This window comes from Carcharodon carcharias, chromosome 18 (assembly GCF_017639515.1).
Source record: "Carcharodon carcharias isolate sCarCar2 chromosome 18, sCarCar2.pri, whole genome shotgun sequence".
In the NCBI taxonomy this organism is placed as follows: Eukaryota; Metazoa; Chordata; class Chondrichthyes; order Lamniformes; family Lamnidae; genus Carcharodon; species Carcharodon carcharias.
In genome coordinates this window covers 22,639,620-22,653,624 of record NC_054484.1, presented here as the reverse complement: position 1 = coordinate 22,653,624, position 14,005 = coordinate 22,639,620, and the positions used below count along the sequence as shown (strand labels likewise).

Here is a 14,005-nt window from a genome sequence, read left to right as displayed (position 1 = left end):
TGACCAGAAGCTTAACTAGATCAGTCATACCAACTCTGACTCCAAGAGTAGAGGAGGCTGGATACGTGGCTAGATCCTAACCCCTCAAAGCTTATCTCCATCGATCAAGATTCAGGTTTGTCCAAAGGTATTACCACTCCCCTGGATGGGTGGAACTGCAACATTCAACCATCCTAGACCCATTAGTGGTCTCATTATCCACCCACTCCACTATCAGTGTACAATAGCTGCAGTGCATATGATCTACTGGATGTAGTGCAGCAAATCACCAATATTATTCCAATAGCTATGTCTTCCCATGCAGCTTCTACCATCACATATAACAATGTTGTGGAAATGCTATGATCTCCATGTTTCCTTCCAAGTTACAAATCATCTTTCCTGGACATACATCACCATTGTTTCATAATCAATAGGGAAGTCCAAAGAAATATGGGGCACCATTGTGTGAGGCCTAACACCAGCACCTTTTTCAATGGCAAGCAGAGATGGACAACAGGTGTGGCCAAGTCAGTGTCACTTATGTCCCAATAACAAAAAGAGTAACATAAGCTTTCAAAAGACTTGGACATTTAACAACCACAATAAATGTACAGCTTACACAAGGGGTGGTTTCTATCTTTTCAAAGATATAACAATTAATTCTTGGTGTATAACAAAACTTTTCACAGTATACAGCATTAATTTGTACTGAATGAACAGGTGACGGGTTAAATATTAAAACAAACAAGTGACAAGAACCAGAGGACACAATTTAAAGGAGGATAGCAAAAGAACAGGCAACACAAGGAAAAAAATTATTTTACAAAACAACCGGTTAGGATCTGGAATGCTGAGAGTGTGGAGGAGGTAGATTCAATCATGGCTTTCAAGGGAGAATTTGATAAGCACCTGAGGCAAAAAAAATGCAGGACTAAGGGGAAACGGCAGGGGAGTGGAACTGAATAGTTCTGGCATAGATTCTGAATGAATAGGATAAGCCAAATGGCCACCTTCTGTGCTGTAACTCTTCTTGATTCTATTAAGTTATTTTCTTTTCTAATTGAAAGTTGCAAGTTATATTTGGAATATCCAAGTAAGAGACTCAAACTTCAGAAAAATGGGAGGAGATATTTAATGGATATCAATATGGAGGAAACAAATATATAGCATATATGATTGAAAACTCACCACCTTTAGGAAGTTTTAGACAAAACTCTTGAGACTACAAAGTAGAGTCCCAATAGCTGCAATGAACAGGATCAGTACTCAACTGGTACATTATGCAAACACACCAAAAAAAATTGTTTACCAACAAAAAAATCCTGGATATGGTTTTAAACTGTTTTGGACAGATGCATCATAATATGGCTGGGGGAAAAGCAGATGGCACAATTCGTGGGTTTTTCCCTTTATAAAATTACCATTACACTACGCTCTTACCAATCAAAATTAATGCATTTAAAGCATTCTGAAAATAAGCAGCTGTTGTATTTGCTTTTAAAAATGGTTTTTTTCGTTAAAATACTCTTGCTACTCGTTACATTTGCACATTGAATCCACAGTTCTGAACTCAAAAATTAGCAATTATGTTCCATTGCAATCAAGACATTTTATTGGACTGAAAAAAAGTGGTTTCGGAAAAATTCCATTGTAAAACAGAACATGGTTAGATTCCTCTATAGCAGGTAAAATAAACCCCATATACTTAAGAGTGCTACTAATTGGCTTGAGTTAGTGATACCAATAATCCTATTAACATCTTTGTCAAAATAATTTATAATAAAGCATTCAAAAGGGGCAGTGTGGGAAATTAGTAATATATTGCACACCGCAAATAACATGCTCTTCACCCCTTCATGCCAGACCCATTGTTTCAATTGTCCATTCTCCAAATAAAGGGGCCCAGAGGCACCCTGCCAGAATCTACTCAATATACAAAAAAAAATCAAAGACCTACAAACAAATTTCTAAAAATCAAAGCGACTCTGTCCTTTGCAACCAATCCTTTGCTCCAACATCTTCCATACTCAGGCACCTCCTCCTGAATGGGACAATTTTGTGCAACTGTGCCTACATCCCCCTCGCAGCAGCATGTTTCTTCAAACAGTCCAGATCTCTGACAACAATGGCTCCATTACATTTCTGGTAGGATCAGCAACTCCTGTTAGACCAGACACCTCAAAATACCTAATCCCTTAGTGCTCCAGTTCCCCAAAAGAACCTCATTCTGCAATTTCACTTACACAGCTCCATCAGCAAGTCAAATTGTGCTGCGCTTGTATTTTAACACAAAAGTACCACCAGCAGAATATTGATGTTCTAATCCTGATTGCAACCAGAAGAACTACTTCATATTACTTGATTGAGGAGTTGAGCTCAGTTGCAGTTTTAAATTCATACAATATTCTAGCCCAATATGCTTCAGTTTATTTTTGTTTGAAGCTGTTTTAAGGTGTTACTAAATTTGTTAAAAAGAACCCCAATTAAGCTTTGATTTGTTCCACAATTGTTATAGTGTGGGATAGTATTGCTCAGTAAATAGGACATAAGAAATGACTGACTCAGACAGCCAATAACACCCTGAGCTTAGAATGAGTAATTTAATCAAACAACACAGAAGCACCCATTAAGCCTCTTGTGCCTGTGCCAGTTCTTTGAAAGAGCTACCCAATAGTTACTCTCACCACCTCTTCCCACATTTGCAAGTTACTATTGGATCTGCTTCCATTACTCTTCCAAGCAGTGCATTTCAGATCGTAAACAGGTACACAGGAATGCTCTCATCTCTGGCTTTAATCATTTTGCCAAACAACTTAAATCAGTGTCCACTGGTTACCTACCCCAAAGCATCAGAAACAATTTTGCCTTATCTTCTCTATCAAAATCCTTTATAGTTTGAACATCTTTGTTAAACTTCCCCTTAACCTTCTCTGCTGAGCATAGCAACTTCTCTACTCTCACCACATAACTGAAGTCCAGGAGGTCATTTGAGTAAATCTCATATTAAGCCTCTCCAATGCCTTTCATTCATTCTATAAAATGAATCTACATTTTTCATCAGCACCAAATGAAGAATTAGTTAGTATATGAACTCTGATTTTACTGGGCACAAGTCCATTTGATGTTAAGAAAGTAACTTAGCAAGTAGAAAAACAAGAGAAGATTTCGCAGATTCAAGTTCCTTCCTGGTACCTGCCTTTGATCAAAATCCCAGAATATCGTAAAGGTGAAAATACCTGTGTGCATTGTCTTCTTCTGTCGAGTCTCATATCATTCTTGGTGGAGGATCCAGCTGCAAAACCATACGCTCTACAAAAACAAAAACAGTTAATAAGTGAGAGAGGGAAATGTAGAAGTTATTTTAAAACATCAAAATCTGACAAAAATATTGACTACATGCTAATTAGTTATTACTGTCACACCAGGCTGACATTAAAAAGGACAAGGTCACAGTGAAGTACAATTTATTTTAAGTGTTGCATCAAGCTCTTAAATTTGAGGGAGAGAAATGGATGTGCATAATTTTAAACTTGTACCCATCCATACAGGGCTGCCTGGAGCACCTCAATATTTTAAGCTACAAATCAATAGCAACATTGAAAAATAAGACTAATAAGCAAATTTGCTCTTATACAACTTTGTGATTGAAAAAATCTGGAACGTCTGCATGTTTAGCAATGAAGAAAAACAAATAACTCAATTCGACAACTGTTTCTACATTCGTTCCTATGTGAAGGTACTCACTTGATTATTTTGTTGTGCTTTGCTAAATTTAACATTTTCAAATCTTTCCACTTGAACAGGCCAATGCAATTATCAAGTTATATTAAATTTACTCTCATTTCTATTTTTGAAATTATCCAAGGTTATCGGCGGTAGGCAGAATGTGGAATTGAGGCCACAGTCAGATCAGCCATGATCTTATTGAATGGCCAAAAGGCCTACTCCTAATCCATATGTTTATGTATTTGTATGATAGGTCAGAGGTCAATATAGATATATATGCCAGAAATGCACCTGTCAAAAAAAGTAAAAGCTTCACAATGCCTCAATAAGGACTGCCCTTCCACATACAGAAATCTTGTACTAAGTTACTTTTACCAAATGCCTTTATGACATGCATGCATTGGTCAGTTTTAGTTTTGGAGGACGGGTGTTATTTTTATGCATGTAATCAAAAGAAAATTCAAATAGTTGCGAAAATTCTCAACATTCATCTGATTACAGCAAACCCTCAGAGATTTTGCTGAATATACTTGAAACTGCTAGCACAATGTAGTCTGAACGATCCACTGTCAGAGGAAACCACAACATAATTGGTAGATATGTGATTGCAAGTTCGTCAGGCAATCTGTACATCATTCAATCCTGTTTTTCTTCCTTGTGCTAAATCATAAAGTAAATAAAATTAGACGCACTCTGGGAGCCCACAAGAAAAGCACAAATGCTAATTTTGAGGAGCAACTACCCATATCACCAACACTGAAAAATTCCTGAACTGTTCATTGAGCCACTCAGTAAAGGCAGAAATTGATACGCATTTAAATTGTCCTTCCCCCAAAACTTGCCTGAGGACATAGGTCGACACCCTTACAAGAATGTTCAACTCTCAGAACATTAAAAAGATTTTAAAAGGCCACTTAATTTTGAATAACACGAAGGGCTTTTTTTGATCCTTGATCAATTTTCCCAAAGCTCCAAATTCATTTCTGAGCTACCGATTCCATCCTTCAAGACAACAGTCCAAGACTAAGCCAGTGTGTTCACAATCTTGCTGTCATACTTGATCGCAAGATGAGCTTCCAACCACATATTCGCACCATCAGACCACCTATTTCAACCTCCATAACTTCACTTGGCTTTGCCCATCTCAGCTCCTCTGCTGCAGAAACCCTCATCCATGCCTTTGTTACCTCTGAACCCTATTATCCAACAAGCACCTGGCTGGTCTTTCACATTCTACCCTTTGGAAATGGAGGTCATTCAAAACTCTGCTACCCATGTCTTAACTTGCACCAAGTGCCATTCACCTATCACTCGTGTTCACAGGCTTGCACAAGTAAGATCTTCATTTTAAAATCTCCAATGCCTCCATGATCTTTGCCCCTCCCTCTCTGTAATCTCCTCCAGCCCCACAATTCCCTGATATATCCACGCTCCTCTAATTCTGGGTTGAGTATCCTCTTATTTTAATCACTCAATCATTGGTACTAATGCCTTCAGCTATGTAGGCCTTAAGCTCTCGAATGCCCTCCCTACGCTACTCCGCCCCTCTACCTCACTTTCCTCTTTTCAGACACTCCTTAAAGCCTACCTCATTGGCCGGTTTTTGGTCATCTGATCATATATCACCTTCAGTTGTTCAGTATCAAAAGTCTATCAAATCCAGTCTTGAAAATGTCAACTGAGCCATCATCCATAGCTTTTTGCTGAGCAAGCTTTCCAGACATCAACTAAAAACTTTTCTGAAAAAGTGTTTCCTCATTTCACTCCTGAATGGCCTGAAAAAGCTCTATTTTAAAGACCCATGTTCCAGATACTTGTCTATTTTAAAAACTTGAATTTGAACGCTCCACACCTTCTAGACTCCAACCTGTTCCCTCAGTTTAATCCTTTTATCCTCAGTATCATTTATTTTGTAGATAGATTCAGGTATGTCTTTTTAATTTCTTTTAACCGATTTGACATTGGAACAAAATGAATATTAAAGTTTTTAATAATGTCCAATTAAAAGAATGACAAATTCTGAGGAAGACCATGTACTACAGACATGCCAGTTGAGTGGGCAGATAAATAGCAGATGTAGCTCAATGCAGAGAACTATGAAATTGCACATTTTTGCAAAAACAATGAAATGGTAGGATTCTTAACAGGGAAAAGAAATCTAAAAGGTACAAATACATTTCTGCCTTTGAGATTTAATGTATTTTATATAAAAGACTTCAATATAAAAAGAAACTTTATTGAATTTGTACAGGACAGCTTGAATTGTGATCAAACTGTCTAATTCCTGTAACACATTTCCTGTAATTTAGCAAAGTGATGGAAAGTTGATAAATTCTCTAGAATATCAAGAAAGAAAAGTTAGTTGTGAAGAGATTTGAAAATTGTGTTTTATTTTAACCCCTGCACACTAGAGCAGATAGACAAAGAAAACCAAACATTTTCAGAGTACGCAATGCAATCATTTCAACTGGCTGACAAATTGGTAACAAAGATGCAATTGACTGAGAATCATAAAAAGATCAAAAGGCGCAAGTTAAAAGAACTCGACACAGAAAAACAAAAGGGAATTCTTCACCATAAGTGGATTCTAAGGCAGTTACAAAATCATCTCAGGTCTCTTTTGCATCTGCCAAATCTTTTCACCTGATTCAATGATTTCCTACAGTCACCACATAATTCACTCTTCTACCTCACCTTCCATGTACAGTCTATTACTTTATTATTTTATTTTTGTTGCCTATTCACAAAAATTCAAAATAAATGTGTCATAAGTGACCATCCCCAATGCCACCACTACTTGTTAATTTGGATGGTACCCTGGTCACTCAATAAAATGTCAAGGTATATTACTCCAAGTAGGTATTATAACACACAGGGTGCTTAACTACTTCCTGACAACATTTGCTGATACTTATTCTGCCTCACTTTCATTTGGACACTAACTTAATTGGATTAATTGAATCACTCATCATTACAAATATCTTGTCTGTACATGTGCTTGTGCACTTATTCCTAATTTGTAAAATAGACTTTATGCAACATAGTTATAATATTTGGCTGCTAACCCACCCTGCCCTGTCTAAGGCAGAGTGTCACGAATGGGAACAAATAGTAATTTTTCCTAGTTTGCCTAAAATAGCAGTATCCGGTTGTTAACCTCGTTTCCCACTCACTTGTTAATTTGAACCAAACTATTTTGTTTTGCATGTTCTTAGGTTGATTCAACATACTCTGCTTCAACTTTTTCTGACCATTGAAAGCTTCCTACTCTCCCATCTTTTCCATCATTCTCCAAAGAACCCATGCTCCTTCAAATTGCATCTTTACCATATGAGGGGAAAACCATGGGTTTAGGATGGCAATCATAATTGCTTACCACTAGATAGACTTCTAACTCAAACATCTTATTCCAAATGCTTCTCGCAGTGTGGCAAGTATTTGATTGCCTTTTTCGCTTTAATCGTGGTAGTGTTTACTTTCAACATGGAATTCCGCACATTTTGACAAAATTCAATAGTGCTCTCAAAGTTTTGAATTTTCAGGTCGAAGTATTCTCTATGCATCATTTACAAATTATCCTACTTAGCATGTGTTTAAAATAAATATGTAAATCTGGCCAATAATCTTCAAATTATAATTTAGTGATGCTATTTTAACTGCACATATACAGACAGGCTATGTGTAAAATTATCCTGGATGCATATCAATATGAAAGTTGCAGCATAACTTCAAACAGATGATCTGACTTTTCTTTTTATTCTTTCATGGGGTGTGGGCGTCGCTGGCAAGGCCAGCATTGTTGACCTTCCCTAAATGCCCTTAGAAGGTGAGCGTTGAGCCACCTTCTTGAACCACTGCAGTCCACATAGTGAATGCAAACCCAACATGTAGCTAAGAAGGGAGCTCTGGGATTTGGATCTAGCAACAGTGGAACAGCAGCAGTATAACTCCAAGTCAGGAGCTTGGCCTAAGTTGGTGGTGTTCTCATTCATCTGCTGGCTTTATTCTTTGAGGCAGTAGAGGCCACAGTTTTGTTAAGTGCTGTTGAAAGAGGCTTGAGTTGCTGCAGTGCATCTTTTAGATGATACAAAAATCTGCTTTTGTGCCATTCATGGAGCAAGTGCATGTTTAAGATGGTGCACTGGACATCAATCAAGCAGGCTTTGTCCAGGATGGTATCAAACTTCTTCAGTGTTGTTGAAGCTGCACTCATCCAAGCAAGTGGAGAAAATTCCACTACACACCTCACTTGTGTCCTGTAAATGGTGAACATACTTTGGGGACTCATGAAGTGAGTTACTTGCTGCAGGATCTCGTCTCTCATCTGCTATTGTAGCCACAGTATTTGTATGGCTAGTCCAGTTAGGTTTCTAGTCAATGATAAACATCCCCACGCCCATGTCCTGGGGCTGAGATGATTGTCCTCCAACAACCACAACCAGCTTCCAATGTGCAAGATGTGACTTCCAACCAGTGGAGAGCTTTTCTCCAATTCCCACTGATTCCAATTTTGCTAGGAATCCTTGATGGCATACTTGGTCAAATGCTGCCTTGATGTCAAAGTCAGTCACTCTCACCTCATACTCCTGAATTCAGCTTTTTTTTAAATCCACGTTTGGACCAAGCCTATAATGAGATCTGAAATGGAGCAGTCTTAGCAGAATCCAAACTGAGCATTGCTGAGCAAGTTGTTGCTGAGTAAATGCCACCTGATAGCACTTTTGTTGACATCTTCCATCACTTTGCTGATAATTGCGAGTAATCTGATTGGCAGTATTGGACTGGTCCTGTTTTTTGTGGACAGGAGAGACCTCAATAATTTTGCACATTGTTAGGTAGATTCCAGCATTGGAAGTGCACTAATTCCAGAATGCAATAAGATGAAGACAAACTGCACACCAATTGAGCAAGGCAGTCTGTGGAATATAACTCACTGCAGTGAGTAACCAGATTCAGTAATGTTCAGGCTGTTCATTGGACCTTCAAGGCAATTTATGAAACGACAGTATCAGACTTTTTCAAGTGCAGTCTACCAACATTACAAGATAAATCTGTGCATTCGCTTTACTAGCTGAGCTAGCTCTCCATAGGTGAAGCTCTCAGGCTGGTGTAAAGGTAGCTACAGAGTGAAGTCATTATGGCACAGGCTTAAAGACGACGTCAATTTATTGATGCAGTCTAATTTAACAAGAGAACACCTCCACATATAACCACAACCACAGATTTTAATCGTCTGAAATTTCAGGGGAAAAACTTACTTTATACTAAAACTATGGGAGGTTATACTTTTCATCTAGGTTCATTTACATTGTTATTGAAACAGCAAAAGCATTTAGCACTGGAATTTAAGCTTTTGTTAGAAATGCATTTATCACTGTTGGAATAAAAGGCGATTGTGCAAATATTTTAAAAACTTACCCACCATCTACTAAATTCCACATTATTTTACCAACCCAAGCAAAAACCCAAGACTAAAAACAAAAAGGATCATTAGCAAATATAGGCAGTACAAATAAAAAATTATCCCAGCTTTTGTTCCAAATTTCTAGCATATTGCATTTTCTTTCAAATCAAAAGTTGTTCATCCACATAACTTCCACCTTCATCACATCCCCCTCCACAAAAGCCATAAAATTTCATTCTAGAAGCTTCCAACCACTTTATATTCGTTTTGATAATGTGATCAACTTACCATGCCTTTAAAGTCACTATTAGATTTTACAGAGATAAAAAGAACCAAAATTTTACATCTGTCTTTACAAAGGAAGGTGATGCTACCCAGGCCAAGGTGAGAGAGGAGGTAACTGGTACGCTAGAAGAATTTACAATTGAGAAGGAGGTAGTGTTAGAAAGGCTATCTTTACTTAAAATAGCTAAGGTACTACGACCAGATGTGATGCATCCAAGGGTGCCGAGGGAAGGGAGTGGAAATTGCAGAGATACGAGTGATAATCTTCAGTCTTCCTTAGACACTAGGGGTGGTGCCAGAAGACTGGAAAATTGCAGTGGGGAAAATTTTTTTCACCCAGAGGTTGGTTGAAGTCTGGTACAAACTTCCTGAGAGGCTAATGGAGGCAGATTCGATTGAGGTTTTCAAAAAGAAATTGGATTGATATCTGAAAAATAAGAATGTGCAAGTTATGGGGATAAGGCAGGGGAATAGGACTGGGTGGAACGCTCTTTTAGAAAGCCAGTGCAGACTCGCTGGGTCGAATGGCCTCCTTCTGCACTATAAAGATTGTGAAGATACTCAAATTATCAGTCCAATAACTTTGAAATCTGCAATTTTGTGGAAAGCATGTCTTCTCTCGCTCAACAAAGAATGATTTTATTAAAATATTGCAGATTACAGAGTATATGAGTAGTAGCAAATGCAAAACCAAAATATTAATTGTCTAGAGAAAGAGCAGGTGCTGCAAAACCAATTAAACTATGTACCTTCTGAAAAACTGATCAGGAATTATGTAATTACAGATTTCAAAAGCATTAGAAGTGAAATTTCACTTAGTTAGCCCAGTTAATCCAAACTTTTTGTATTAAGTGAAACATCAGGAGCCTTAACTAAAAATAATTTACATTAAGATATTTTGGCCTAAAAGTCATATAGGTCAATTTGAATTTAAAAAATAGTAAGTAAATGGTTAAAATCTTAAGTTAGAAAATGTCCTTGTCCTGTTATGAAATTGGATTCATTTACAGAAAAAGCTCATATACTTCAAGGCTGAATATAAACTACAATCTTCATAAACTCAAATTTGAGACAGATCTAGCAAGGGTCTCACATTTCAGCATTCTGGAACACTCACAAGTCGAATACAAGTTAAACTAACACTTTTACACCAATGTCCACTCAAGACCACTTTCACTTTTGCAAAAGTTGAAATTTAGCACACGTAGCACAAAAGATTTTAGATCCATCTTGTAGCAACATGGTCTATCATCTTGAATGGTTTAGACCAGTGTCTGCAACAATGGCATACAGGAATATCCAAAGTGATTAACGAATTGGCAAATGGAAATAGAAAGGTTTAACCAAGCCTGTTGTCTATGATAAAAGGGTGAGCCAAAAGCTTGGTCAGGGAAGCATTTCAGCAGGTTTTTAAAATATGAAGAAAGTGAAGGGATGAGGAAGAGCTGGATATTGGTGAGGGAAGGGGTGATGCAAATTAAGATCAGAGCATGTAATAAAAAATATATAGTAAGATAGATAAACATATTATAGAAAAAAGAAAAAAAGGAGGGATATGCTGAGAGGGCTACTTGAGGATAGACAAGAGGCTCCACTGGAACATAACCGCTGGCATGAACTAGTTGGCCTGTTTCTGTGCTATATTTCTGTATAACTTACGTAATATGTAAAAATATTCAGGAAGGAATACAGGATTGGTAGCAATTGCAGAAATAAGGCGTAGCAAACCTATTTAGAAATATATACTCAAGGGCTATACAGGATTTAATGCTTTAGAGGAAGGGGAGCTAGTGTAGATCAATGAGGGCAGGGGTGAAGGCAAGCTATACTTTGATCTTGACAAAAATACATACAAGCTGGAACTTATGGATGACTGAAGGTCAAGCAAGAGCTTCATTGAAGTAGTTGAGCCTGGAGGTGACAAAAGCACGCAATGACTGTTCTGCAGTGGAAGGTTCAGGTTGGGATAGAAACAGACCATGCTGCAGAGGAAGCAAGCTTACATCGTGATGGATATGATAGGATGCTCCAAGTTCAGCTGAGGGTACAATAAACCTAGATTACCAGTCATCAGTTTCAACATGAGTATGCCCAAAGAGCAGAATGGCAGCAATATCAACAAAAGAGCGAGCTCTTCAATTCTGTAATTTGTGGCTCCTAGAAAATGAGGCAATAGCTGGTTTTATTTCATGCTAACTCGTGTGCTTGGGCTGCCAACTTACATTGCATGATTCTCTCACAGCTGTCAGCAACTCCAGAGTATATCTGCCACATTCTTTTAGGGCTGCTGCCAAAAAAGCCTGGTTAAAAATTCTGCCATTGTTGTTGGCAGAGTAAAACCTGCGCATCAGAAGCCAATCACCAAAGCACCCAACAAATGCAATATAAAAAGTTAAAATTAAACTCCATTTATCCTGTGAGTGTAAATGAACGTAATTTCCTCAAAGGTTTATTTGTTCAAAATCAACTTCTGTTGCTGCCAGAGGATAAGGGCAAGTTTTTACAATCAGTTCAAGTAAAATACAAAAATACTAAAAATAGCAAAACAACATATTAAACCAAAAACAAATTACTTATTCTTAAAAATAGCACCAAAAAGCAAAAAAAAAGTTAAAGTGCAGGCAAAAATTCACCCAATAGCATCACAGCTAACAGTGCCACCATCGATTTACCAAGCAGTCATAACTTCCTCGAGACTGTGTATCACTTAAACAACTGCCCTGTGTTTTATGCAGGAAATCTTCCAAATGCCTCTTTCCAAATGCGGCCGCACTCCTGGCAGGAAGAGGAGGATCAAGGGTTGTACTCAATTGACCTCCTTGGGATTCATGACAAAGTAGCTGCTGCTCAACCCATGCAGGTGTACGTTGCTTCCGAAGGCTTGTTCAGCCCTACGGCACTATGCTGGTGAATGATTATAACATTGCTGTAGTGAAGCCAGAGAAGCTTTCAGTCTTATGTCAACAATGTTTTTAAATGAGCCACATCACCCAAGGAACATGTATTTCCTCCCCAGGAGATCTTGCTTATGATGGCTCCCTCAGCATCTATAGTCTTTTGGTACCACATGTCAGGCCCATTTACCAAGTCTAGAAGAACTGAATCACAGCAAGTTAATCAACCACTGTAGAAATAGGGGAAATGATAGCTTAATCAAAGCCAACAACAGCCCCTATTATGTCCTCAACCAACATATACACATATTCACCAGTGATTATTGAATAGCTATCAGCAATGAAATTTCTCACTGTATTTCTCTCTTTCAGGCAAGTTTAGATCAAGCTAGGAACAGAGGGCCAATAAGTCATCCAAAACTGGGCCATAATTTTCATGTTAGGAACAAGATATCAGCTCACTCCGAGTACAGCATCATGCAGTCATAATTCTGCTGGATTTCACTGTTCAAAAGGTTTTGAGAGCCAGTTTTTAGGCACTTTTAAAAAATAATCTAGAATGTGCCCATTCCTAAAATGGATAGTGAATGCAAGCAAGATTAGCATTTTTGGGAAGTGTCCCTAAAATTCCAACTTAAAGGTGAACTTGAAATAAAAACAAAAATACAACTGGTAGAATTAGAAACTGTGACATCAACCCTAATTAAATGTTAGCAGCCACTGTGCTTGGGAAAATGAAAAAATAACTATAAAATTAATTAACATTATTCCTAATCAATCTAAAGTTCAGTATGGAAACTCCATATCAGCATCGTTTCTTTACGTTAAAAAAATGAGTGATATCTGAATTTGTTTGATTTTTCACATTTAACCAAGCTGCTAATTACACCATTTGAGGTGACTGAGGGACTACACTATGAAAGGTATTCAAGTTAAATGAACTGTTAAGTTCAGTTCCCTCAGTTTCACTCAGTACCTGCCACTTCCTCCCAACAATAAAGTCATCAGCACTTAAGTGGAAAACAAATGCATAAAGGAAAAGTATTTTTAAACGTTCAAAATTTTATCATACTGAAGATGACACTCTACCAGCAACATTTTTTTCAAAAATGGACAACTTGGTGCTCATTGGCTTCACATTTGAAAAGCAATGACATATTTCCTTTTTGAAAAGCTGATAGTGGGATCAACGAGATAACAAACCTCAAACCAAGGATATGCTTAGGTCAAACAATCCAGGTCACATTCAACTAGGCAGACAGATAGTTATTTACATATCACATGACAGAAAAATATTCTAATTAAGACTCTAAAAATACATGGTCTGGTGTCCCAAAACAAAGGGATGCTCAGAAACAACAATTCACCAGCATACTTTTTTAAAATAAAGCTTAAATACAGGTACCTCTTTGTTAAAATAATTTAGATACCATATTCGTGCGATATTTAAACTTTCAGTGTGGATAGCCCTGCTCCAAGTACCAATTACATGGACCACAGAACACCAGAAATCAAGATTTATAATTAAAAGATGCTAACATGTTTAGGATTCCAAATTAAACTGTTGTAAATCAAAAAAAATTCCAAGGTTTAAAGCCTGGTGCATAAGGACAACTCTCGAACTTTTAAATGACCTGCAAACATGCAGACTCTCATACGAAAGCGACTGTGGTTGGCGAGGTGCATCAAACATGCAAGTATCACGTTACTGTGT

General features: G+C 37.6%; 1 protein-coding gene across 3 annotated transcripts in view; it reads right to left on the bottom strand.

Annotated features, from left to right (window-relative positions):
* Positions 1-14,005, bottom strand: part of dyrk1aa (dual-specificity tyrosine-(Y)-phosphorylation regulated kinase 1A, a) — a 91,213-nt gene that overhangs the window by 55,319 nt on the left and 21,889 nt on the right. For all 3 annotated transcript variants that reach the window (XM_041211135.1, XM_041211137.1, XM_041211136.1), the window contains exon 2: positions 3,219-3,291. In XM_041211135.1, coding sequence (XP_041067069.1) covers positions 3,219-3,228 — 10 coding nt within the window. In that variant the 5' untranslated portion in view covers positions 3,229-3,291. The remainder of the gene's footprint in view (positions 1-3,218; positions 3,292-14,005) is intronic.